The sequence below is a fragment of the Thunnus maccoyii genome, chromosome 18 (genome assembly GCF_910596095.1).
Source record: "Thunnus maccoyii chromosome 18, fThuMac1.1, whole genome shotgun sequence".
Classification (NCBI taxonomy): Eukaryota; Metazoa; Chordata; class Actinopteri; order Scombriformes; family Scombridae; genus Thunnus; species Thunnus maccoyii.
In genome coordinates, this window is record NC_056550.1 from 23,866,710 (window position 1) to 23,892,379 (window position 25,670).

At 39.2% G+C, this 25,670-nt stretch overlaps 3 protein-coding genes and 1 long non-coding RNA gene across 8 annotated transcripts; 2 read left to right on the forward strand and 2 right to left on the reverse strand.

The window, feature by feature from the left end:
- Window positions 1-299: 299 nt before the first annotated feature.
- Window positions 300-6,670, reverse strand: mylpfa (myosin light chain, phosphorylatable, fast skeletal muscle a). Of its 2 annotated transcripts, XM_042392497.1 has the most exons (9): window positions 6,617-6,670; window positions 5,043-5,170; window positions 4,743-4,863; window positions 3,979-4,077; window positions 2,584-2,659; window positions 2,385-2,489; window positions 2,197-2,275; window positions 2,041-2,089; window positions 300-1,150 (listed from the first exon to the last, which is right to left on the reverse strand). In XM_042392497.1, the coding sequence occupies exons 1-9, from the start codon at window positions 6,653-6,655 to the stop codon at window positions 1,049-1,051; spliced, it is 798 nt and encodes a 265-aa protein (XP_042248431.1). In that variant the 5' UTR covers window positions 6,656-6,670; the 3' UTR covers window positions 300-1,048. The 2 variants fall into 2 exon arrangements, with proteins under 2 accessions (XP_042248431.1, XP_042248432.1); XM_042392498.1 differs by lacking the exon at window positions 6,617-6,670 and having other exon boundaries at window positions 5,000-5,070.
- On the forward strand, window positions 4,092-11,624 carry LOC121884011. The gene is made up of 3 exons (XR_006092283.1): window positions 4,092-4,343; window positions 6,405-6,490; window positions 11,540-11,624. It is a non-coding gene; the product is annotated as an uncharacterized LOC121884011 (long non-coding RNA).
- pheta2 (PH domain containing endocytic trafficking adaptor 2) lies at window positions 10,171-17,851 on the reverse strand. Of its 3 annotated transcripts, XM_042392496.1 has the most exons (5): window positions 17,669-17,851; window positions 16,146-16,635; window positions 13,455-13,543; window positions 13,069-13,372; window positions 10,171-11,952 (listed from the first exon to the last, which is right to left on the reverse strand). In XM_042392496.1, the coding sequence occupies exons 3-5, from the start codon at window positions 13,533-13,535 to the stop codon at window positions 11,531-11,533; spliced, it is 807 nt and encodes a 268-aa protein (XP_042248430.1). In that variant the 5' UTR covers window positions 13,536-13,543; window positions 16,146-16,635; window positions 17,669-17,851; the 3' UTR covers window positions 10,171-11,530. The 3 variants fall into 3 exon arrangements, with proteins under 3 accessions (XP_042248430.1, XP_042248428.1, XP_042248429.1); XM_042392494.1 differs by lacking the exon at window positions 16,146-16,635; XM_042392495.1 differs by lacking the exons at window positions 16,146-16,635; window positions 17,669-17,851 and adding an exon at window positions 14,551-15,692.
- cd2bp2 (CD2 (cytoplasmic tail) binding protein 2) lies at window positions 17,450-21,772 on the forward strand. 2 transcript variants are annotated; one of them, XM_042392492.1, is made up of 7 exons: window positions 17,450-17,559; window positions 17,881-17,960; window positions 19,099-19,228; window positions 19,437-19,594; window positions 19,681-20,278; window positions 20,383-20,468; window positions 21,503-21,772. In XM_042392492.1, the coding sequence occupies exons 2-7, from the start codon at window positions 17,886-17,888 to the stop codon at window positions 21,611-21,613; spliced, it is 1,158 nt and encodes a 385-aa protein (XP_042248426.1). In that variant the 5' UTR covers window positions 17,450-17,559; window positions 17,881-17,885; the 3' UTR covers window positions 21,614-21,772. The 2 variants fall into 2 exon arrangements, with proteins under 2 accessions (XP_042248426.1, XP_042248427.1); XM_042392493.1 differs by having other exon boundaries at window positions 17,451-17,559; window positions 17,858-17,960.
- Window positions 21,773-25,670: the final 3,898 nt, after the last annotated feature.

Here is a 25,670-nt window from a genome sequence, read left to right on the forward strand (position 1 = left end):
TATCATGTTCGGGTAAGAAAAAGCAGCAAATTCTCACATTTAAGAGGCTAAAACCATCACATGTCATCATTAATTAATCAAAATAGTTTCTGATTAATCTAATATAATTGTTGTGCGGCTCTTGTTTCTACATGGAGGTGTACAGAAACTCCACTAGATGTCACTAGATGTGTTTTCCTGTATGAGGGGGATTTTACTTTTTATTGCACTTGACAGGACTAGAGTATGTCCCCCCCCCCCCCCCCCCCACACACACACACACACATACACACACACAGAGCCACTGAACAGAGACGCTATTGTACAAAAAGGAAAGAGATTTTATTCACAGTTTGTCCCTTTTTATTCGTTACAGAGGAAAGGCGAGGAAGAGTCTGATGACAGCTTATGGAGAAAAAAAAAAAAAAGGTGATTTAATGGATTCAGGAAGGAGAAAAGGGAAATGAATCGAAGAGTTGAATGTTTTCTTTCGGCACTTTCTCTCCTCCCCTTCAGTTTTTTTTTTGTTTTTTTTAACTTTTCAAGGGAAAAAGCCGTCATCGCTTTAAGGAGACTTAAACTTCCCCCCCCCCCATCTAACCTGCAAAAAAAAAAAGCTCTCCCTCCTCTCACCTCCTCTCTACACCCATGAGGACATCTTCAGAATATGGAATGAAGTCCTCATGTTTCCTGTTTCCTTCTCCTCAGAGATATTGAGGGGAAGTAGAGGCTGAAGTGACACAGAGATACGGAGATGCAGAGGCGAGAAGACGGAAGACGGTTGCAAAGAAAGAAGAGAGTGTTTGAGAAAAGTTTGAGGATGGAAATGATGTTATATGACAATTTTATTGAAAACCATCCCTATTCCCCATAAGCAAACATAGACATCTCATGAGCAATCCGGTCCGCTCATGTGTCAAGTGTGACAAGTCTCTGGTTTGAACGTGAGCACGGCTGAGCACATGGGGGGGAGGGGGGGGGTGAGCAGGGGGGGGAGGAAAGAGAAGGGTGAGGGAAGGCAGAATAGCAAAAGGGATTGCTGTCTTTCTTGTCTTCTATCTTTTTCTCTTTACTCCTCCTTCTCCTCTCCGTGTGTGATGACGTAGCAGATGTTCTTGTAGTCTACGTTGCCGGCAACATCTGGGGGGAAGGCGGCCCACATGTTCTTGATCTGAGGGAGACAACGAGGGTTGGAAATTTAAAATGACGCACGACTCGTGCTGAGGTCAAGTTGGTTAGTTTCAAAGGTTTTTTCATGTCTTGACTCACTGACACACACGTGCTTTCTTTGCTTCCTTCAAATGTGTTTATGATCTAAGTGAATGGGGCCAAAAAGTTTATCTGAAGCTTATATGAGGCTTCAGCAGTCAAATAAAGTGGATATCTAACACATTTACAGCCTTTTTAGTAAAAAAAAAAAATCCCTTTTTGTGTCATGACAGACAGTGTTTTCCTGTTCAGCAGCAGCGGAAGTAACAAAAAGAGGGACCTTAGCCCTAAAAAGACTGTAACGTTGAAAGATATCTACTTGATTTGACTCATTTGACTGATGCTGAAGCTTCATATTAGGTTCAAGTAAACTTCTAAATACATTTTTGCACAGAAGGAGGACTTTTGTTCTAATGGCCAGTATGAACAGGAGGAATGATTTGTTTGGGCCCCTGACTGTTGTTTTAAAAAAGAACTGTGAACATTTACTTTACACTTATGCTTAATAAGATTTGAGTGCAGCCTGAACTGGCAACTAATAATGTTTTGTTTGGATAATAAACTGGAGAAAAACTAGTAGTAAAGCATATATGTGATGGCAAAACTGGCATTTTGTACTGAGGAATGAGGGTGAAACCTTTCAAAAAAATTAGGAGAAATGGATCAACTGGATGGATAAATCCAAGGAGACCCTACTTAGTTTCTCCTTTCTTATGTAAAATATATTTGAATTATTACAAATAGAAACTAGTCTGAGCTGCACAGACTAAGACTTGATTAAACTCATAACAGCTAATCTATGTGTTGCAGGATACGTTGAGTATTCTTCCTCTAACGGGTCAGTAAGTTTACCTCCTCTGGGGTGAACCTGTCGCACTGAGTGGTCAGAAGCTCCTCGAGGCTGGAAGAGAAGCAAACAGATATTTTTTTGGAGTCAAAATCAAACACGTCATACTCGGGTATGTGCTGTGGTGAATGGCCAAAAAAATCCTAAAATAAAACACTCACAATTCCTTCTTGATGGTTCCAGTAGCATCGGGGTCCAGAACCTTGAAGGCGCTAAGAATAACGTCCTCGGGGTCAGCACCTGGCGAGGACAGAAGGAAGAGGTCAGTTAATTTCCTCTACGCCCGGTCAATGACGTGTTCTCTTATCCTATCTTCGCTTTCAGTATGGTGTGAAAGTGAGACACCCACCCTTCAGCTTCTCTCCGAACATGGTGAGGAAGACGGTGAAGTTGATGGGGCCGCTGGCCTCCTTGATCATGGCTTCCAGCTCCTCATTCTTCACGTTCAGCTGGCCTGAACGGAAAGAAAGAGAGAGAAAGATCAGAATTTGAAGCAAATGATCGCACAAGCTTTTTTCCCGGTGTTGATTAATTCATCTAAAACTCACCCATTGAGGCCAGCACGTCCCTCAGGTCATCTTTGCTGATGATACCATCTCTGTTCTGGTCGATGATTGTGAAAGCCTGAAGGGAAAGAGAAGCCAGCGGGGTTAATTACTTGAAGGAAACACTTGAGATAGATGGAGGAGAAGGCATGTCGTCTGCGTGGATGGATGTTTTTAGGGACTCCTCAGTCAGCAGTTTGTGCATTAACATGGCAGCTGCTGGTGGGTATTTTTGACACGGTGTTGTGCAAATATTTGTCAGAGGATATTGTGCAAGAAAAAGGCTGCACCCTTAAAAGTCGGACTTGGACTGTACTGTCCTTGAGAAGCAAGGGGGAAGGAAAGGAGGGGAATGGTGGGGGTTTATTTGGGAATCTATCATCTATCATTAAGGAGCAGCTGTGTGATCTACTGAGCAACTTGCCTCCAGGAAACTTAAGATAACCTCTTGGACTTGAACTTGAACTCGGTCGCTGACCTTTCTCATTAGCCACGCTCCCTGCCATCCCATCGCTCATACACATTTCCTTCCTCCAACAAACACAGATACCCCTCGGCAGCTATCTTTCCATCTGTGCGAAGTGCTAAGATCATCCTAATCATCATGTCATACATTCCCTGAGTGGCTTTCAAGACGCCTGTATCATTTATCATGGGAGGAATGTTTCCTCTATTCACAGCGTACTATATCCCTTGGCTACGCACTGAAAACACAGACACCATCATTATCCAATTTCTTGACAGCATGTCTGTATAAAATCAAATCTTCCTGACCTTGCTGAACTCCGGCGTACACCCTTAATGCCTCATTTTCACACCTTCTGTTTTTGCTTTTTTTGCTCTTTCTTTCTCTGCCTGTCAAATCGCTTTCAAACTGAGTGAACTTAGAGATAAAACTTAATATTTGGAAACGTGAAATGTGCAAAAATCTCGATTCTGTATCGCAAGACTTCCAGTCGAAGTGCAGTCGGTCTGTTTAGCCTCCCAGCCCTCAGTGACAGCTGGAGGGGTGGGAGGTCAAGGGTGGCGAAAATGTGGAGATGGTGTCAAAAATTTCTGAGCTCCTCCTAATGACATTCTCATGCTTATTAAATTGGGGAGACGAGGGAGGGGTGTGCTAGGTGGGGGATGGGGTGGGGTGGGGGGGGCAGGTCAAAATAGCAACGGTTGTGAAAATGGAGCTGCTTAACCAAACTCTAATTTTGGTTTTGGTCTCAAAGAAATTAAAACTAAAATTACACCCAGCTTTGAGGCTCTTTACAGATCTCTGTCAACTGACTGGTGGTCGTCTGATGCTGGCGACCGACTCCGCCATGAATGATGCTCATGCAGTAGGGGAAAAAAAGGGGGGGCTCCTGTAGGAACTGGAGAGTCGCTGTGGGTCCGGAAAAACCTCACCTCCTTGTACTCCTGAATCTGGCTCTGCTCAAACATGGAGAACACGTTGGAGGAACCACCCTCTCCTGCTGCTGCCCTCCTCTTGGCCTTCTTTGGTGCCTGGAGAACAAACGCAGGGGTGAAAACTTCAGGTCAGCTTTGGCGTCATGCTAAACCATTTGAATAATTGTTAGAGTAATTCTTCCATTTCACACATTAAAAAAGCAATGAATATAGAAAAGTCTGGAAGCAGCAGGGTAATATTTTTCTTCTTTCCTGTCTCATCAATCATCCCGCGACCCCTTGGGTTTGTCTTGTGACCCTTTGGAGAGGTCTTGACCCCTCAGTGGGGGCTCTACTAGATCCCACAAGTTCAGCTGCCTCAGGTAAGTTAAAAAGTTTAGGATCTCGCTACAAATATATGCATTTGGTTTATTATTTATTGGTTTATTTTGCATCTTTTTCATCAGTCTGGCCCTGCAGATGCTTGAGTTTTGCATGCAATCTCACGTGCATTATACAAAACGAGACTTTACCAGTAATATTTATAATAAATTATTACCCAAGCATCCCTAAAGAAATGCAGTCATCCAAAAATCCATTTTAAAAAAATGTCCAAAAACACTCGATCTACTGGAAGTGATGACAAACGCTTCCATCTTTTTTGCTATGATTATGTCAAGCATGAAAAAGTTAATCCATGAGAGGATGGTTTGATTCCCTCCTGCGGATATTTCCAGCAGCAGAGCAGCAGAGATGTTGCAAGGGGGAACCCTGGTACTCACCATCTTGAGACGGTAGAGGTTCGGATGATCAAGAAAGAGAAGACAGTGTGAAGCCGCGTTATACGTACATCCCCGGGGGCTTATATACCCTTGCGCAGGCCAATCTAACTTTAGCCACAGCCTCAAGTTTGGATGGAGATAAAAAAGAGAGAGAGAGAGAGGGAAAGGGAAAAAGAGAGAGAGAGAGAGGATGGTCAAGGATGAACTGATGGCCAAAGTGAAGGAGACAGAATGGCGGGAGAGGCGTATCACCTTACAGGAGATCAGAAATAGACCCAAGAGTCTTGGAATTAAGTAAACCTGATAGCTGAGGGACCATGCAGCAGGTTTGCAGTCCCACGTGGACTAATAAGGACATTCAGGACATAGATGTTTGTTGGACCACTGGACACTGTTTCTCCACCCTCCTTCTGTTCACCTCCGTCTGCCTGCGGGGAGAAACAGCAGCCACTTACAGACTTTATTTTTGGTTTGTGATGTCAATTGCGATATTACAAACCCAGATACAATCATTCTGTATCTTCGGAAAGCTTTTACCCCGCATGCGCTCGACTCGGCTCGGCTCGGCTCGGCTCGCTTACTTCAAGTGTAAAGATTGTGACAAAGTAATGATGGTCGAATTTGGGAGATTCTCATCGGTTTTATGATGGAAGGAGCTCTGTGGGATCAACTGATATGTAAAATGGCATGAAAGTGTCTGGCTTGTTCCAAATAATCTCCTCACAACATGGAGGACAAAATGTTTTTTGTTCTTTTTGTTTGTTTTGTTTGTTTAAACATCTGGAGTAAAATATATTAAATAAATAATCATATATGTTTGTGTATGCCCACATAAAGTTCACTTATATCTCTTCTGTCTTCTGTGATGCATTGATGTAAAATCTTACTCTGCTTCTTTGTATTAAGAACACATCCTTATTTCATTTGATTTTACTTTTACTTTTATTTTTTTGTTTTATTTGTTACTTGTTCTACTCTATCTTGATGAGTTGGGGGTTATGAACCTTGTAAGGACATAATTAATTAACTAAGTTAATGAAATAAAGTACAAAAACTTAGAAAGTAACTATAATTTTACTTGCAGTTGCTTGAAAATGTTGTAAAAAGACAACAATCTCAGCTTTCCAGAAAGTATTAATATTACTTTTTAAACCTTTAATTAACTGTGATGATTTAAAAATGACTTCCTGTGTTACAACTGTTACAAAATACTGCTGCTCATCTTCATCATCATCATCAATATAATTGATTTTTTTTTTTTTTTTTTGCCATTACGGTGACCAGCTTTGGTATTACTGACATTAACATCATCATCCTTTATTGTGACGCAAAACTTCAAAATAAAGGACTTTTAAGGGAAAATATAATTGGAGAGGCAAAACCAATAAAATGAAAATAAGTAAACATTTAATTAAATAAATATAAAAAAAGAACTAATCTAGAAAAAAAATACTACAAATAGCATAAAACAGATCAAGTGATTGTGTTTTAAAATATATAAGATAACACTGAAGTCTCTTAAATGTCAAAACATCTCATTTTACAGTTTAAAGTTGTGTTGTTGTTTTTTTAACTCATGCTGGTGACAGACGTGAGTATAAAGTCATAATTTCTTATTTCTGTTTCCTTTTTTTTATTTGTTTGTTTGTTTGTCTTGTGAAGACAAGATGCTGTCAGCGTTAAATCAACGACAACATGCCAGACGAGTGAAAGCGCCGTTAACCTCTGGCTTCGACACTGCTATAAAGGTGTGTGTGTGTTTAGTGAGTGGACGCAGTTATGAACATTTTCCCACCTGTTTACCCTCCCACCTCCCCCCTCCCTTTTCTCCGTCTACACCCCCCTCCCTCCTCTCTTAAATATAAGGGGATTACTTGGCAGGGTGATGGCAGCAGGCATTCCCAAGAGAACATAAAAGGGACAGCTGGGTGCGACCAAAATAGCTAAATAAACTGGACAGTCTGCCAGCGGGGGCCCTCGGAGCAGAAAAAACGCTTCCCTTCGTTTTGTTTTTTCAGGTTTTATATCCAGATTTAGCTCACAGTTAATCCGTTTCATTAACAACTTTGTTAATCTCGTCGTCTCCTCTGTCGGCGGCTCTCTGGTCGTGACTGTTTGTGTTTCCGTTGATCTCTTTTCACTCTGACGGCCTCATGAGTCACGTCTCCGCTCTTTACTGGTTTCCACCCCATGCAGTAATTTGGATTAGACAGACTTTTGTTTAACTTGGGCGTCCAGGACATCCAGAGCCTGCTGTCTGCCCCTTCCCTTCCCCTCCACCCACTCTCCCCTTGTGTGACCTTTGACCCCTGCCTTACTTGATTATCACCACCTTGTTGCAGGAATGAAATGCGTCACGCCACCATGTTGTGACTCTTACTTTTAAGGAGGTTGTTAGCTCTTTAATGACATTGAGCTTCACATTCACAGGGAAAAAAGGCTCATTTTAACCTTTAAGGTGCCATTTAAACCTTTCATATCAACATTAAGATGTAATGTGTGTGGAAGCAGTAACTTTAAAGGGTGAAACTAACTAAATATGACCTTAAACACAACATATTCAAGCACTAAATGTTGCTTCTGCTCCTTTCTCTGCTCCCTCATGAATTATTCAGTAACTTCAGGTTTATTTAAACAGTCAGTCCCCTTATTTGGTAAATTAATGGAAAAGTTTTGCATAAAAATTACAAATGTAAGAAACCCTGAGTTTATATTGAGGCCTGTGTGCATAGATGAAGAGATGATTATGACATTTTAAAGTATTTTAAAGGGATATTTGTCTGCTAGTGACCAGGTTTGACATTAGTCTTAGTGTTTTTTGGACTCAAATTCAACTGTTTTTCAGTTTTATTGCTTTTATACAAGGTCTGTTGTTAAAAATATTTAGAATAATTTACAATAATCAAAACATACATTTTTTTGTTTGCTTGTGTAGCGCAAAACTCCAAATATCACATTTTTATTGAATACTTACATGCAGTGGTGGAAGAAGTATTCAGATCCTTTACTTAAGTAAAAGTACCAATACAGCAATGTAAAAATACTCCATTACCAGTAAAAGTCCTGCATGAAAAATCCTACTTAACTATTAGCAACAAAATGTAATTAACGTATTAAAGAAGAAAGTACTTCTCATCTATTTGACTGATATATTATTATTATCATTATTATTATATATGGCATCATTATATTATTAATATTGATGCATTAATGGGAGAAGAAAGAGGAAAAAACAAAGTTCTGATACACAAATCTGTTCTCAGTTTTTGGACTTTTTCTCTAATCTTTGATTTTTGGTGAAATATTGGATCATTTGCACATTTATTGGAATGAATCCATGTGAGAAGTTTAGAGGGAAAAATCATTATTTGGTGGAGCTGTTAACAACTTATAGACATCTGAAATGTGACCCCGACTGGTGCATTTGAAGTATAAAGTAGCATACAATAGAAATACTCAAGTAAAGTACAAATACCTCAAAATTGTACTCAAGTAAAGTACTTGAGTAAATGTACTTAGTTACTTTCTGCCACTAGTTTTGTTCCTCTTATTTTCTACTCACGTTATGAGCGACAAATGATTCCTAAAAATATGAGAACGAGCCGCGACGTCTCAGACTCTTCACAGATGTCTCAGCTGCCTTTTTTTTTTATTACAAGACAGTTGTAAAAAAAACTTCACAATGTGTTTACACGCTGCTATCGTGTGGACGTGTTTTCATACAGATGTGTGTGTACATTTCAGAGGGCCGTCGCTGTGATGCGATACGTCTCGCCACGCTCCTCTGAAGCCATCCATCACTTTTTAGATGATTGGTATGTCTGTCTGTAGGCTTGGGAATGTGGAGAAGCTCCCAGCTTGACCTACAGGACGAGTTCGGAAGTCAGTCTCAAGGAACTGACGTGACACGAGAGATGTCAAGAGTGTGTAACACATACTCTGGTGTGTTTGATTACCTATAACACCCTCAGGTTGCTCTGTTATGTCATTTGATTCCCTCGAGGATATGTTACATTGATCAACGTAAAGTACATTTAAAGTTTAAAGGCTGCTCATATTTCAGCTTTTAGTGTTTTTTTTTTTTTTAGTCTGGCACTGACAGGATGTGACTTAATTTGTAAGAAAAGCTTTATGAACAATTTAGTTATACAGCTCGTTACACTTAATTACTATTTAGTAATGTCACTGATGCTTTGTCTAATTAGCTCAGTGGAGACATGTGGTAATCTCTCAAGCAAACAAGTGGATAACTCATTAAAGGCGTGTCATTTTCATATTTAACCCGTCAGTTTTAATACCAGCCGCATTCCTTTTGTCTCTAACATGCCTCCATAAATCACAGTGCTATTTCTGACTGAATCACACTGCTAAGATTACACTCTGTGAATCAGGTGGTTCGCCAGCTCGGTTTCAGCTCGCCGTGTCTGCAGCGTCCTCTGCTGTTCACTGTCCTCCACTGACTGACAGTAGAAGAGTCTGATGTCTGAGTCTCTCATGTACGGCAGTGTAAAATATAGATATTTGCTCAGTTTCTTGTTATAACAAGATACTTTTCTGACTTTAATGAGATCCTTTTTCGTGTTATGACAAGTATTTTTCATGTTATTCTGAGATATTTGTGTATAATAATAATCTTATCAGTATTTCTTATTATAACAACGCATCACTTTATCTCTTTATATCGCAAAACTTTCTTCACAAAATGAATGTATCTCATTAAAACATGTTTTTCTTGTTAAAGTTGTTATAACTTCCATATGTCATTAAAACAAGGAAAAGTTCCAATCGGTGCCTAAAGAGATGACATCTTACATCTGCAAGAAAAAGTAAAAAATTGCTGTTTTATAAGGTTAATATAATGAGATTTATGGGAAGTTTTGTGATATAACAGGATAAAGGCCTGATGATTATGACATTTGAAAGCATCTTTAACGGATATTTGTGTGCTAGTGACTGGGTTTGACATTAGTTTTGGTGTTTTTTGGGCTCAAATTCAGCTGTTTTTCAGTTTTTTTGTTTTCATAGAAGGTCTGTAGTTCAAAATATTTGGAATAATTTACAATAAGTAAAAGTCCTGCATGAAAAATCCTATTTAAGTATTAGCAACAAAATCTAGTTAAAGTAAGAAAGTAACATGAAAAAAAGTGAAAAATGCTGTTTTATATGGTTGATATGATGAGATTTGGGGAAGTTTTGTGATATAACAGGATAAAGTGACGTGTTGTTATTACAGGAAAAGTTTCATGTAAAAATAAAATAATTTGGTGTCTAATAACAAGAAAGTGTCTCAGTATAACATGATCTTATTAAAGTGAAAAGTTCTTGTTATAACGAGAAACTAGGCAGCACAACACTGCTGTACTCATGATGCTTCGTAGGTTCAGTGATTATTTACCAGGAGAGCAAAGTAACATCCAAACCTCACTGATTTCCTCTTAAAACAGCTTTATTGTTAGATAAAATATTGTTCCTACTCAACAGGAATCTTTCTGCTCGCTTCAAAGTCAAATATTCAGAATCAAGATCCCATTTCTATATGATTTTTGCCATTTCATAAACAAATTCAGTCCTGTTTCCCTGTAATTCTACTACAAATATTTTTTATTTTTCAAAACTGTAAGATCTGGACCAGAATGTGAAATAAACGTGTGTTTGTAGGTCTGGCGGTCCACCAGCTTTGGTCCAGACTGAAATATTTCAACAAGTATTAAAAGGATTAACATGAAAGTTTATGCAGACGTTCATGATCCCCAGAGGACGAATCCTACTGACTTTGATGATGCTCTGACTTTTCTTCTAACGCCACCATGACGTTGGCATTTGTGGTTTTGAGTGACATGTCTCAACAACTGTTCACTCATCAGGTGAAAACTTCAATTAGTCCAAAATTTTACAACTAATGACTCAACTCAGCCTCAACTGCACTTTGTGTTTAGTGCTAATTAGCAGATGTTATACCTGCTAAACATCAGTAAGTAGTACAGCCTCACAGAGCTGTAGACTCTGATTTGGTAACAGAGATGTGATTAATATGCCAACTAATTGATTATGAGGCCTTTAAGTCAACAGACTGATTTTATTTTTTCATGCAATGAAAAATATATAATACTCTTTGCTTAATACTGCATCATAAAGCCTTTTTCTGCCATAGATGAAACTATTTTTACACCACATTTGAATACAAAACCGCTCAAGGAACTACATGTGTGCATGTTCCCGTTAGCGGAGACTATAGAGAACAAACAATAAATAGGCCTTTTTCACTAAAAATACTTTGATATGTCACAGTAGGAAAAGTGTAAATAATAAAATAAATAACGGTTGAATGTGATCGAGCTGCTTCGGTTTCAGGGTCCTGGTGTTGTGCATTCTGGCTCACAGGGACACTTAAATAAAACGGAGCCATCGTTAATGTCATTAGAGACACCTGTGTTACTACTTTGACAAATCAAAATGCTGTGACAAAAGCCTTTCTGCAGACTGATTCATGTCTGAAGACCTTTTCTCACTCTTGTGTGTGAAAAGTGCAGCATCTGCACCGTCAGAGACCTTCTCTGTTGTATCGAGGACACTGTAAGGCCGTCTCGTTTTCTTGTGAAATAAATCTAACATATCAAGAAACTGATTATATGCGACGGAGGAATATTTAGCACATTTACAGGGCTTAAAAATCTATGTTCTTAAATACAGTTTAAGTCAAAACACGTCCGGTTCGGTTCCTTTTTTTGACACACATGAATCGTTCCGTCTCAGTTCCTCTTAAAGAGTTTCTAAACTGTCTGTTTTTTTCACCCCAGGTCGATGAGATCTTCATCACTGCGCTCCTCTCCTGCTCGTCGGCTCCTCAGCCACTCCTCTCTAGCTTTCTTCACTTCCTGTCCGTAATAATCGTGGAGTTTGCTGAACTCCTCCAGTGGATTAAAACCAACCAGAGGCCATTCGCCGTACAGAGGCGCCGGACCGTTAAGTGGCGTGACATGAGCGTTTCTCCTGTGCCACAGTTTGGGGGACTTTTTAGCCGCCACCTTAGTGGGAACTGAACGTGCTTGTGAGACGGTGCTGGTGCTGAAGCTTCTCCCCTCCCTGACGGCTGCTGTTGGACCCTGCAAAGGCAGCAAGCAGCCCTGGTTCACCTGGGTTGTGGACTGTTTGGGGGCGCTGACCGCAGAGCTGGGACAAGATTCACTGGAGCCGTGCAGCTGCTTCGCTTCTGGAAATGGAAAACAAGAAATTAACAAAAACACACTCATAATAATACATTAAAGATATTATTTATATAGCACATTTCATAATTAAGATTTAAAATGTGCATGTACAGTAGAGGTCAGCGATCACTCCTTTAATTAAACAGTCCTTTAATTTTATTGTAAGTATCTAAAGAAATCTCAGTTTTCCCTTTAGATCCTGAAAGCGCAGCGATCCTTTTCTCTGTCCATCGTTTGAACCTCAGCTCATGACAGTGCTGGAAAGTAACTAAATACATTTACTCAAGTACTGTACTTAAGCACAATTTTGAGGTACTTGTATTGTGAGTATTTCCATTTTATGCTACTTGACATTTCTTCTGCTACATTTCAGAGAGAAATATTGTACTTTATACTCCAATACATTTGACAATTTAAGTTATTTTTCTTTTTAAAATATTACATGAAATAACACATTATAAGCTTATAATAATACAACACATTGCTAAAGATGAAACCAGTGGTTTTCAACCTGTTTGGCTTTTGACATCTTACAAAAATCAGTGTATAGCTGTTGCTACGAGCTGTTAGCGGCTCCACCAAGAGACATTTTCCCTCTAAACTTCTCACACGGTTTCATTTCAATAAATAAAAAAATCAAAGATTAGAGAAAAAGTCCCAAAAACTGGAAACAGATTTGTGTATCAGAACTTTGTTTTTTCTTCTTTCCTCTCCCATTAATCATCTCATGACCCCTCAGATTTATCTGGTGACCCTTTGGAGAGGCCCCGACCCCTAGGTTGGGAACCACTGGACTAAACTAGCTCCACCTCCAGCAGCTACAACAGTAACATGCTGCTCTAACACTGATGCTTCAGTATTAATAATCTAATGATGTCATATATAATAATATATCAGTCAGAGGGACCAAACCACTACTTTTACTGCAATACTTTAACGACATCAAGCTCATAATACTTATGTACTTTAGTAGGATTTGTCATGCAGGACTTTTACTTGTTATAGAGTATTTTTACATGTTTCTTCTTCCTTCCACCACTGATTAAAAGCCAAGAAAAATCCTCATAAACTTGAGTCTCTATAAATAAATATGAGCCCCAGTAAACAGGACAAGTTCACACCTTCATACTGCCTCCCCAGGTCTCTCACCAGCAGGGAGAGGTAACAGTGGCTGGCCGAGAGCAAAGCTTTCTCCCAGCTCTCCTGAGTCTGGCGATCCCCGGCTGCAAATCTGTAGGTTTTGAGTCCCGGACCTTCAAACACCAGGGAAAAGGAAAACTGTCCGTCAGTCTCGGAGCGCCGGACCGCACACCCCTCCAGGACAATGACCCCCAGCAGGTGTCGGTCGGCTGGTCTCTCCTGGTAGAAAAGCAGGTTTGCCTTCAGGACAAACCACCGCCGCTGGTAGGTGGCATTTCGCTCTTTCTGTGAAGAAACACAGCAGGATTATTAGATTTTTTATCACATGGAAGGTTTCAGTCATGTCATGCTCTGTGTTTTTCCAAACCTTTTTGAAGAGATATCCTTCTTTATCTACCGGAGACGTGCATGACAGGTAATGGGTCAAAATCTTCTCATGGATCTTCATACCAACACCTAAAGAAGAGAAAGTTGTTTTTACATCTGGAAGGTATTTAAACTGTGTGAAGCCTAGAATATATTCCAGAAATGTTTTAATCCCAAAGCAACCTGTTTTTAAATGATCACTTTTCTACTCATTTCAATTGTGTTGAGTATTTCCATAATTACTTTCACGTCTACTCCACTACATTTTAGAGGGAAATACTGTTGTTCTGAGCTTTTTAATAAGGAGTAGCAACTAATGTTTTGATATAAAGCATGTCCTCATCAGGGTAAAAGGTATTATTTAGCTAATAAAATGAGCTTATAAAACTCAGTGCATCTTAACTCTTGTTAAAGATGAATAAACCAGTGGTTACCAACTTTTACAGCTTTTTATCTTATGAGAAAGCAGTGTAGCTGGGCTGCCATGTTACATTTCAGATGTCTATAAGTTGTTAGCAGGTCTGCTAAAGAGAGATTTCCCCTTAAAAATCCTCAGATGGTTTCCTTTAATGAACTATTTGAGGCCCAAACAGGTTAAATTATCCAGCATTTTACAAAAAATAGCAAAGATTTGAGAAAAATCCCCCCCAAATTATACATATTTAAGTAGCAGAAACTGTATAGAAAGTAGTTCTTTAGGAGTAAAATGCTGCTTTCATATTAATCCATCAGTATTGATGATTTAATAATGAAATATAATACTTACTTTTGCTTACTTTTGATACTTTTTGGCTGAAAATAGTTTTTAAATTTCATTTTGTGTTTCTGTGTGTCCATTTTTATGTTTATGTTTTGAATCTTTGTGCTTTTCTGTGTTTGTTTTCCTGTTGAATAAGTGGAAAAGTGTACAAAACTCTAAATACAGACTGAATCCACATCATTAAAACTCAAATATCACAAAGTATATCTATAAATACGTTATATACTGACATAACAGTAACAAATCCAAGCAGCTAATCCCAACGATTCTTAATTTAGTAACCATATCATGAAGTTCTTGTATAGTGACAGAATACACAATAGTGACTCAGACTTACCTCTGCCAGTCCTGAATCCCTCACAGGGTCACTTTACCCTTCCACACACGCACATTACATTACATTATTTACATTTATTTTCTTTTGGTCTTCATCATTCCTCAAACATGAAGCCAATTGTTCTCTCTCTCTCTCTCTAACGGGTCGACACATCCAGAACCAGACAATGTTTGAATATATAGTTTCAGGTTACTACCACTGCTTCTCCCTCGGGTACAAGAGGACGGGTGTTGAAATATAAATAACTCGCCCCACTTCCTGGTAACAAAATCCTGACACATTATATTCTCTCTCCTCTACGCGCTTGAGTCTACCTCGAGCCTGTGAATCGGCCTCACCGAGCGGTCGAAACCGAACCTTCCCTGACAGCTACCTGGAAGTGAGACGCTACATGTTGATGTTGTCTTGACTCTCACTTCTGCATTTTGTATTTTTTGCTTTTCTAGATTTCACACGAGTTTTATTTTAATCTCTCACAGCTTGTGTGTTGTGCAAATGATAAACAGCTGGCTCTTTGGGGAGATTCTTCTCAGATAAACACTAGTGAATATTTATTTATGACAGTATCAGGTGCTGCTTTGTGGAGCATCTTTGTGTCCAACTGTCCTCGTGCATCTCTAGAATAGTTTCGTTTCAACAAATGTAAAAATAAATGTTCTTCTTCTCAGCTAAAGCCAGATCAGATAGATATTACATGATCTCTTGTGTGCTCATTTCTTGGCTTGTTGTATCTATTCTCGACAGGCGCTTATCCTTTTTATCCTAAAGGACCTCAAGGAATCTCTGATCTAAAAGAGTCCAAAGTGTAAAGACGCAGCCACAGGATCTTACTGTATATATGACGCTAGCATGTCTCCACAAATGCCAGAGTTAAACTTGAGTCAATTTAAGGTCTTGTTCTATAATCAATTTCAAGTATTGTACAAGTAATAATGTGAGATATCATTAGAAATTAGTCTTAATGTTTGTCACATCTAAGAAAACAATGTGTTTTTCAGGTGAGCAAATTCTAACCAGGGCTGCAACTTCACATTATTTTCATTATCCATTAATCCGCTGATTCTTTTAAAGGAATTGATCAATCATTTACTTGATAAAATGTCAAAGAAAGCCCAAGGTGACAGTCCAAAAACCACAAATATTCAATTTACAATAATATAAAACAGAGAAAAGCAGCATAGCAGCACATTTCAGAAGCTGGAACTAGAGAACATTTGGCATTTTTGCTGCAAAAATGACTGAAACAATGAATCAATTATCAAAATAGCTGCAGACTATTTTTCTATTGATCGACAAATTGATTAATCGACTGATCGTTTCAGCTCTGCTTAGAACAAAAACATTTTATAGTCACTCTCAAGCCCAGTTTATACTATTCAGCCTGTTCAGATATACAGTAGTGAATGAAATATGTTGCACATTTTGTATTTAGACTAAAATAATATATATAATTAATAGGTACAATGGGTATTATAGTGTTCCAGGGTTATTGCACAGTGCCTGAGTGAGTTAACCGTTCATATGTGTGACGGCGAGGGGGAAGAAACTGTTCCTGTGTCTGGTGGTTTTGGTGTAACGTGTTCTGTAGCGCCTACCAGAGGGGAGGAGGAGGAACAGATTATGTCCAGGGTGTGAGGGGTCTGCAGTGATTTTCCCCTGCACGTTTCCTGACTCTGGATGTGTACAGATCCTGGATGGCGGGCAGGTCGGCACCGATAATCTTTTCTGCAGACCTTGACTGTCCGTTGTGGTCTGTTCCTGTCCTGTTTGGTGGCGGATCCTCCAAACCAGACAGTGATGGATGTGCAGAGAACAGACTCGATGGCTGCAGTGTTAAAACTGGATCAGCAGCTCCTGAGGCAGGTTGTACTTCCTGAGCTGGAGCAGGAAGTAGATCCTATGCTTAGCCTTTTTTGATGACTGTGTCGATGTTAGACTCCCACTGGGAGATTGTAGATCCCAGAAACCTGAAGGTATCCACAGCCGACACAGTGCTGTTGAGTATGGTGAGTGGTGGGGGGGCAGTGATGGGGGGCTCCTCCTTAAATCCACTGTCATCTCCACAGTTTTGAGTGTGTTCAGCTCCTGTTCACAGTTTATAATTAATTATATTTTTACCCAAAGCTACAGTAGGCTACAATCCGTTACATGTGGTTGGTCTGGGCGTGTGTCACTCAGAAAACATTCAGCCAATCAGAGGAGCGAGACATTGAGCAGACACAAAACAGCCCGTTTCAGGCTGAGTGAGACAGAATGGCTGCATCCATGGCTTTCACAGCTGTAACTAGGGGCTTTTTGACCACAGAAACATGCAAATGTTTGTAAAATAGACCACGAAAATGAAAATATGAAACTGGGAAAGGGACATAATATGACGTCTTTAAGAGCTGTCCACACTCTCCTGAGAATACTCATAATATAATAATTGTAATGGTGTCTGCGTAGTGTTTGTAAGTTTGTATGGTGGTCAGGCAGGTGGGGACAGGGGAGGGGGGTGTTCCTGTTGGGTGTTGTTGTGGGTGTTGGCGATATGTACATTGACATACCTGTTTACTGGTCTTTGTCTGTTTATGGTCCAATGTACATTCACCAGTAAAGTGTTTAAACTAAAACGGCTGCAGTGGGTTGAAGAAGTGAGGTCAAATTCTTGTTTTTTTCTGATTAACTAAGATATCCAGTATACTATCATATAAGACAAAGAATAGCAGCAAATCCTCACATTTGAGAAGCTGGAGCCAACAAATGTTTGAAATTTTTGCTTAAAAAATTACTTAAACATTCAATTCAAAACATTCAACGCCTCATCGGTTAATTGATTAATCATTTCAGCTCTATTTATAGCATTTTATTAACATTAAAAGCTTACATATTAAAATCCCATCCACCCTCCACACCAGGTGGTGGCGGTAATGAGCTATGATGTCGTTTCCCTGCCGCCATAGAAAAGACAGAAGAAGAAGGAAACAAGCGAAGAAGAAACGATAACGAACGTCGCTTGAACTATTTTCAGTAGGTTTTCCCGCATTTCCCGCTTAATATTAACCTATTAACCTCGTTTGCACACACACCTACAGTGCATAAAAATTATATTTAAGTAGTTAATCAAATATTATCTTACCTCCGGGTCGAATCTGTTCACATGTTCTGCACGCTGATGTCGGTTGCTAACATTTTTAGCAACGAAGCTAACGTGATTTCTGTGTTAACATACATTCACAACATTATAAGAACCTAGCGCTTGAAAATGTTTGTATGAGAGTCAGTAATATTGAAGCTGACGTTAGGTTGTGTTGTGGATATTAAAAAGGTCCCCCGTCTCGCCTTCTGCAGCAACCATGCCGAAGAGAAAAGTAACGTTTGAGGACGGTAACGGGGAGCTCGACCTGGATGACGACGTCCCAAACAAAAAGGTAACACTGCCCCACTAACACATTTCTTTAGGAGGGAGAGAGAGAGAGATGTGGCGCCTTAGGAGAAGATTTTGTGTTTAAAAAAAAAACCTCGTTGTAGCTTCTTAACACCCCAACCGTGCAGTTTTATAGCAGCTTTATTTGCTTACTCCTTAAAGGAGCGGTTCACAATTTTTCAAGTCTCTCTTAAAACAACAGCCAGGTGTCCAAATGAATATTTCACACATGCAGTCTATCCCTAAAATGTTCAGGAACATTTCCTGCATGGGGTCATGTGGATATTCAGGGAAATCCGTACCGCCAATTTCCCACCTCAAGATCTAGTAAGATTTCAGGGAAAATGCCGGTACAGATGTGTTGTGGATGAAAGCAGGGACAAGCACGTATAGGGTAACGTCTGTCTTATGAAAGATGTTTTCACCAATCACAAGACTATGCTGATGATGTTTTGGAATCCGCAACTTGTTTATGGTTACCTTGTTGATGCTTTTTCAGGTGACTTGATAACTAGCCAGCAATACAAGTTCTTTTGTTTGCAGACAACCTCTGTTTTTTCAAGAATGGCTGAAAACTGGACAGATTCAGAAATAAGGAAGCTCTTCTCAGTCCGCGCAGAGCGGTTGGCATCCATAAGTGTTGCATGACCGCCATCTGCTGGACTGTTCCTTGCCCCATCTACTCAGGCATTGCCATGGCTTGTGTGAAAAGGCGCAAGATGGAAATGTTCCTGAATGTAGCTGCGTGTGTGAACAGTGAAAATCACTAGTGGTGCCTTAAAGGTTATCCCAGTAAATTATACACAAGCATTATATAGACCCTTATAATCGTCAGTATAAAAGATTACGGTTCAAAAAGTTATTTGAATAAGAATAGTCGTCACTGGACCAAAGGAACTTATTGCACTAATGACAATAGTCTGGGTTTATTGGTCCAGTGACATTTCCTATATAAGGAGGAGTTTGTCATCTTGACCTGAGGCAGATTCTTGTCGCATCATATCATTGTTTGTTTGTTACTTTAATTTTCTAGTTGTATGTTTTGGACAGGTGCAGGATTCTTTGACCTTTTTGTTGCACTCGTCCCTTAAATTAACATCTCTCTCAACATTTTGCTTGTCTTTCTTTTCCTGTTGAACTAGAGTTGCGAGGCTGTGAGCGGACCAGGCTCCAGGTTCAAGGGCAAACATTCCCTTGATAGTGATGAAGAGGATGAAGAGGAGAACACAAACAGCAGCAAATATGATATTTTGGCCAGTGATGATGTGGAAGGTATGTCCTGTTGATTGTTTGAACTCGCACTAAGAAGTGATATATGTCTGGCTGAGTGGCGGCCACGTGCTTTTATATGAAACATTATTTTTTGTGTATTTACAATTTTTAATGACATTTGAATGTGTTCATTTACATCTGCAGAGAATTTGGTTCAAGTGTTTTGCAAGTGTCAGAAATTGTTTCACCAAACAAACTTTGTTTTCAGGCCAAGAGGGCGCAACAATCGACTTTGATGAGGGAGTTTCTATTACACCTTTCAACCTCGATGAAGAGATGCAGGAAGGACACTTTGACTCAGAGGGGAACTATTTTGTCAAAAAGGAAGAACAGATCAGAGACAACTGGCTTGACAACATCGACTGGGTAAATTGCATTTTAGGGACTTTTTCCTCCATGTATGAAAACTCGTCAAGCAATGTGCAATAATATAAGTTTCCTTTATTTTCCAGGTGAGAATAAAGGAGCAACCTTTCAAGAAAAAGAAGAAAGGTCTTGGAGCCAAACGGACACGCAGAGCAGGTGATGAAGATGAGGCTGAGGAAGAGAAAAAAAGAGAAGAACAGCAGGCGGACAAAGATGACGAAGAAGAAGAGGAGGAGGAGGAGATGGAGCCTGCAGAGGACCCTCTGGCATCCTACACACAGAACCAGCTCACCGAAGCTTTGGTTGAACTGTTGCAACCCGGCGAGACCGTCACTGCGGCGCTTCGTCGGTTAGGAGGCCTCGGAGGACGGAAGAAGGGGAAGCTGAGGGAAGAGAGCGAACCCACAGAGGAGATGAAGAGGGATACAGAAAAGCTTGACAGGCTCACAGCACTAGCTGACAGACTGGTTGCATCTGGGATGTTTGGGATCTATCAGCAAACATATGAAAAGTTGGCCTATTTACTGAAGAGCAGGAGCAGCAAGAAGCCTGCAGGGGGGAAGAAAGCCAGTGGTGGCGACGGTGATGATGAAGAACAAGATGAACTTGATATGTTTGGAGATGAATTTGATGAGAAGCATGGTGACAAATCGCAGGATAACGAGGACGACGACGACCAAAGAGGTTCCTGAGTGTTACCTGTATTCCTGTTGTGGAGTGTGTCTTTTAATATATCAAAAAAATATTTTTTTTTTTTCATTTTTTAATGCAACTTTGTCTTTCCTCAGTGAGCGAGGAAGTGATGTGGGAGTACAAATGGGAGAATGAAGATAAATCAGAAGTCTACGGCCCCTTCACCAGTCAGCAGATGCAGGTATTCCCTTGCGACAATTTAAAATCGAAAAGCATTACTTGAGTTTGTAGGTGAATTTTGTGAGATTTTGGGAATGCATGTTTTTCTAATCAAGGATAAACAGAAATGTGACACTGCAATATGCTAAAAGTAAAATGGACAGTCTTCATCATAGCTTTTGTTTTGATATTCCAGTTTTTTTAAGAAGGTATTTAAAACGACCAGAACAAACTTGTCTTAGTGGACTTAAAGAATCTAGAGTGGGTTTACTGTATGGGGGACATACAGTTAATCCACACTGTAGGACCAGTTTAAGAAGAAGGGATTTACTGTATGTGGACATACAGTAAATCCCTTCTTCTTAAACTGGTCTCAGTATGGATTTACTGTATGTCAACACAGGAGCATAATTGATGTGATTAACGTGTTCATACATGTACAAATGCACCAAACCAATAATTGGCTCGTCTCAACAACAGCTCAAAAATAGAGCAAATTCAGTACTGGCGACTTTGAATATACTTAATTGTGGTGATTTTCAAACGTGAACACTATAGACGCTCAAACAGAAAATAATTGTTAGAGTTAATATTTAGTACAGAATCGGGACTCTGCTTATTATTTGGGACTCAGCTTATTATCTCAATAAAACGTGAATGATAAAATAACAGACAAGCTGGAAAATTGTGGATTGTTGTTCTGACAAGGGATCAGAACACAAATCAATAAAGTGAAAAGTCCACAGGAAGTCATTTTTGCATGTTTGGTAACTTTTCAAGTAACAGTGACACAGTTAAAGCTTTTATTCCTTTTGTTTGTTTAAAGTATAATCAAGTACATACACAAACCTTACAACTGTTACAGCAACTTTATTGGGTCATTTACATGATTTTGTTTTTTTAATCCAAACAAAATATACCTGCAAATTTATAAGTAAATCCCACTCTGTTCCCATTCCCAGTTGGTTTAAATTATTACTGGGCTGCAGACTGGTTTTAACCTTTAACCCCAATCTGGCCAGGTGGGTTTTAATCTTCTTACTGTCTGTTTTCCAGGATTGGGTGGATGAAGGCTATTTCAGCAGCGGTGTTTACTGCAGGAGGTTAGACCAGGAGGGATCTCAGTTCTACAGCTCAAAGAGACTAGACTTTGAGCTCTACACATGATTGACGTCCAGCATCTGCTGAATCATGACCATCATGATCAATTCTCAGCATTCATTCAGTCCCCCCGTCTTCATCTTTCCTGTCAAATGTATCATTTTAACAGGGGTGTCGTTTTATGTACATTGTTTTTAAATAAATAAGTCACGTATGTGGTGTTGATATAAGTCTTTTTTTCCATTTTAAGGCTCATAGAGGACTTGCACTGATAGACTGGTGAGAATTATCTAGTTTTTGTAGAGTATTTTACACTAAGCTACTTAAACTGATGAGAGGGAAAAGCTGGCATTGTGCCGGCATTTTCAGTGAAGTAGAATATGCTTAGGATCAGGTTTTACTTGGTTGGATACCATTAGATCATTGCTACTTTGCATATAGGCTGTGATAGACCAGCGTTATCTCTCAGGACTGAGAAGGAAACACCTGTGAAATCTGATACAACAACTCAGCCATAAATTCTACCTTTACAAAGCTTATACATTTATAGGTTTTGTTGACACTATCAGAAAGGTGATTATTCTACTTTATGTTTATTATTGAGGTTGTAGTGGGACGTAGTTTACTGGATTGCATTATAGTGAAAAGTGTTTCTAATATATTGTCCACCACATTAATAAACCTTTCTGACGATGTCATCAAAAATTGGAAATGTATAAGCTTCATAAAAGTAGAATTTGTGGCAGAGATGTTGTATTAGATTGCACAAGCATTCCTAATAAAGTACTCGCTGAGTGTATTATGTTCTTCTAGGATATTTTGTATATTCTTTAATATCTGTGGCAGAAGATCAACATCCATGATATAAACTGGACATATTTTTTTAGTGCTAAATATGGTTAGAGAAGACAAGGAAAATGCTCTTCACGGTTCAACTTGTAAATAATTAGTCATTTCTAATTGTATACAGTGGTGGAAGAACTGATTTATTTCACTTCAAGCTGCAGTGCAGGACTTTTATATATAAATGAACGTCCGTTACATTCAGACCTTTGCCTACGGGTTCACACAATGTTGATTAAGCCCATCGTTGCCAGGTAAATCTCTCTATATCGCAGTATACCGGAGTTTTCATATCTTGTGTCTATGGCGACTTTCCCGCGCTGGTGCACTGGTAGTAATGTGTTTTACGTCAACTACAACTCAACTGTTTGCGACTGTTGACTGAGGCGGAGTGTCCTTAGTGTGCCCCAACTGTGTCGCGTCGCCGGGGTGGACCACCTCACAAAAAGAGAGTTAGGGGTCTGTGGCGATGACATTAACAGTGTTTGTGTAATTACTGTCACTGTCAGAGGGGGGAGACAAAAGCTCCGCACTGCAGGTTTAAGTAACAGCAGCAATACTGCTGCATAAAAATACTCCGTTACAAGTAAACATCCTGCATTCAAAATCGTAAGTAAAAGTAGAGAAGTATTAGTTGCAAAGTATCAAAAGCACAAGTACTCATGCAAAGTGTCCACACTTGTGTTATATTTATTAAATATGTACAGATATACAGTTCCTGTAAGAAGTTTTTCCCCTCTTGGAATTTTTCATGTGTTACTGTTTTATAACATTGAATCAAAGGGGATTTAATGTGTTTTTGTTTTGTTTTTTTCACACTGACTAACAGAAAAAGAACAAATGTCAAAGTGAATTGAGTTCTCTATATGGTGAACTAAATTATTCACCAAATATATAAATATAGAAAAAATCTAAAATCCATCCTCTGCTTCACATGTCTATCAAATCTTCATCTGAAAAGTAACTACGGCTGTGAAATAAATCTAGTGGAGTAGAAAGTACAGTATTTCCCTCTAAAATATAGCGGAGTTGAAGTATAAAGTAGCATAAAATGGAAACAAAATACAAATACCTCAAAATTGTACTTAAGTACAGCACTTGAGTAAATGTACTTTATTACATTTTACCCCTGATTATATAGAAATATTGCTTTTAATTAGTAACTGTAAAATTATTTTGTTTATATCTGAAGTAACAATTAATTATAAAATATAACTGTATAGCTGACTAGTCTGGTAAGACATTACTCATATATATATATTGTGACGGCCCTCTTTACTTCCTGTTTGGGCAGTTCTTCTCTTTTAGGAGTGAAGCAGGAAGTGCATCACTGATCATCACCTCTGCCTGCTGCCCCTCAGCTGTATAAGCTGGTGGATTCAGTCAGTCTCTCTCTCTGAGTGTATGGTTTGTTGTTTGGGTTAGGTTTTTTCCTGTACACTCATTCAAACACTCAACACCCTACTGATATTACTGATTTACATACTTTATATTGCCCTCGGTTAACTTATATTTTGTTAAATAAATCTTTAGCTGAAAGTCATGTGTTGTCTTTTCCTCTTTGTCCTCCTCTTGATAAATTGGGGGCTCGTCCAGAAGCTTGTGATTTGGTATTTTGTAAGTTGTTGGTGTTTACTTACCTGGTTAACTAGTACAAAAATAAAAGATTGTTCGAGAATGTCACACATTAGTTTTTGTAGAGAGCTTTGGTCTAGTCCTGTTGTTTGACCCACTGGGTTTTTTTGGGGTCAATTTTGTGTTTAGAGCATGTAACCCAATTTTTAAGTGGCTTTGTTTTAACTGGAGTTTCTCCTGGTTGGTTTAGCAACAATTCCTACCAGAGAGCTTGTTGCAGCTTTGTTGGTTTAATGTGATGGTGAAGGTGAGTAAAGCTCTATGCTCGGGATCATGTCCTTGGGTTTCTGGAAGTGACTGCATAGTCGAGTCATTTTTCTTTATATAGCGCCAAATCACAACAGAGGTTATCTCGGGGCACTTTTCACATAGAGCAGGTCAAGACCGTCTTCTTTAATCTACAGAGACCCAACATTCCCCCATCCATGAACAGCACTTGGCAACAGCAGCAAGGAAAAACTTCCCTTTAACAAGAAACCTCTAGCAGAACTGGGCTATAGGTGCATAGAAAACAGCAGGTGCTTTCCAGTCCTGCTGGTTTACAGTGAATAAATACCCCTCACCTGTAACTGCAGAAAATCTAGGGTTGAGTGTAGTCAGTCAGATTAGTTCCAGATTAGTTAGTTTATGGAGGAGAGACTCCAGTGTGTTTGTCCACCTGTGATTACTTTAGTTTTGGGTAAAAACACTTTTGGTAGGCTCAAGTATAATGATAGTTTGGTAAATTCTGAACTAAGGTAGGGCATTGTGTCTTCTGCTGTGGATTGTTTCATTCAGTCTCCTTCTGAACTATTGTTGGAATGCTAAAGACCAGTTTTTGAAGATTGTTGACCATTTTAAGATTGAAATTTGGGCAAATCGTCTGAGGAAACAGTGAAGAGCTTTCCAAAAGGTAATTTGATACAAGAAGGTATTATGGTAAGAGAAAAACCTAAGAAGTTGTCTGGTGTGTCTGTGTCTTCAATGACAAATCTAACATCTGAGCAGCAGAAAGAGCTATCGATTATGCAGATACAGCATGAAAAATTCATACGGCAGAGAGTGTGGTGGAAAATCCTCAGATGGGCCAATAAATCTTCAGGTCTCCCACTATTAAACTCAAAAGGAACAAACTTGAAACTGGCAGAGTTCACGTGAATAGGTTTACTGTGCAAGTGTAAGACAGAGCAAACCGAGGCTTCGATCCCAGGATGAAAGACCTGACGCAAAACCACAAAACATCATTTTATTTACTATTCATAACTCCTCTTGTTGTGAAGGCTATTTAGGGCTCCACCTAGCTTTTTATCAATCTTATCTGGTCTGAAAACAATGGTATCTCAAACCTCCCTAAAATCCAAAAATAAAATAGGTGCTGCTGGCCTTTAATCACACATCATAAGCAAATAATCAAAATATCATGAGCACTGACCCTTCCTTAATTAGTTACTGATTAACCCTCCTGTGTGCTCTCTCTACAATGACTGCATACTGTTGATTCTTTAATTAACTCTCCGGTGTACTGTCTTTTGTGCTGACACTGGCATGACTATTTACACAAGGGAAATTATTCTTATATATATATACACACAAGAGAATTAGAATTTGAGGTAATGAAACAAAACAGAGCAGGAAGTGATGAAACAAAAAATGGAGCAAGAAGAAC

What these genes read in the sequence shown, in the direction of transcription:
- mylpfa (XM_042392497.1), bottom strand. Translation starts at nt 6,655, where the DNA reads ATGTTCTCTTGGGAATGCCTGCTGCCATCACCCTGCCAA. An exon ending in CATGGTCCCTCAGCTATCAG is followed by an intron (nt 4,864 to 5,042) that starts GTTTACTTAATT and finishes TCCAAACTTGAG; the next exon opens with GCTGTGGCTAAAGTTAGATT. An exon ending in ACAGGTTCACCCCAGAGGAG is followed by an intron (nt 1,151 to 2,040) that starts GTAAACTTACTG and finishes TGTCTCCCTCAG; the next exon opens with ATCAAGAACATGTGGGCCGC.
- pheta2 (XM_042392494.1), bottom strand. Translation starts at nt 13,535, where the DNA reads ATGAAGATCCATGAGAAGATTTTGACCCATTACCTGTCATGCACGTCT. An exon ending in AAGGATATCTCTTCAAAAAG is followed by an intron (nt 13,373 to 13,454) that starts GTTTGGAAAAAC and finishes GTTTCTTCACAG; the next exon opens with AAAGAGCGAAATGCCACCTA. An exon ending in CCTGGGGAGGCAGTATGAAG is followed by an intron (nt 11,953 to 13,068) that starts GTGTGAACTTGT and finishes TTCCATTTCCAG; the next exon opens with AAGCGAAGCAGCTGCACGGC.
- cd2bp2 (XM_042392492.1), top strand. Translation starts at nt 17,886, where the DNA reads ATGCCGAAGAGAAAAGTAACGTTTGAGGACGGTAACGGGGAGCTCGAC. An exon ending in ACGACGTCCCAAACAAAAAG is followed by an intron (nt 17,961 to 19,098) that starts GTAACACTGCCC and finishes CTGTTGAACTAG; the next exon opens with AGTTGCGAGGCTGTGAGCGG. An exon ending in GGACGACGACGACCAAAGAG is followed by an intron (nt 20,279 to 20,382) that starts GTTCCTGAGTGT and finishes GTCTTTCCTCAG; the next exon opens with TGAGCGAGGAAGTGATGTGG.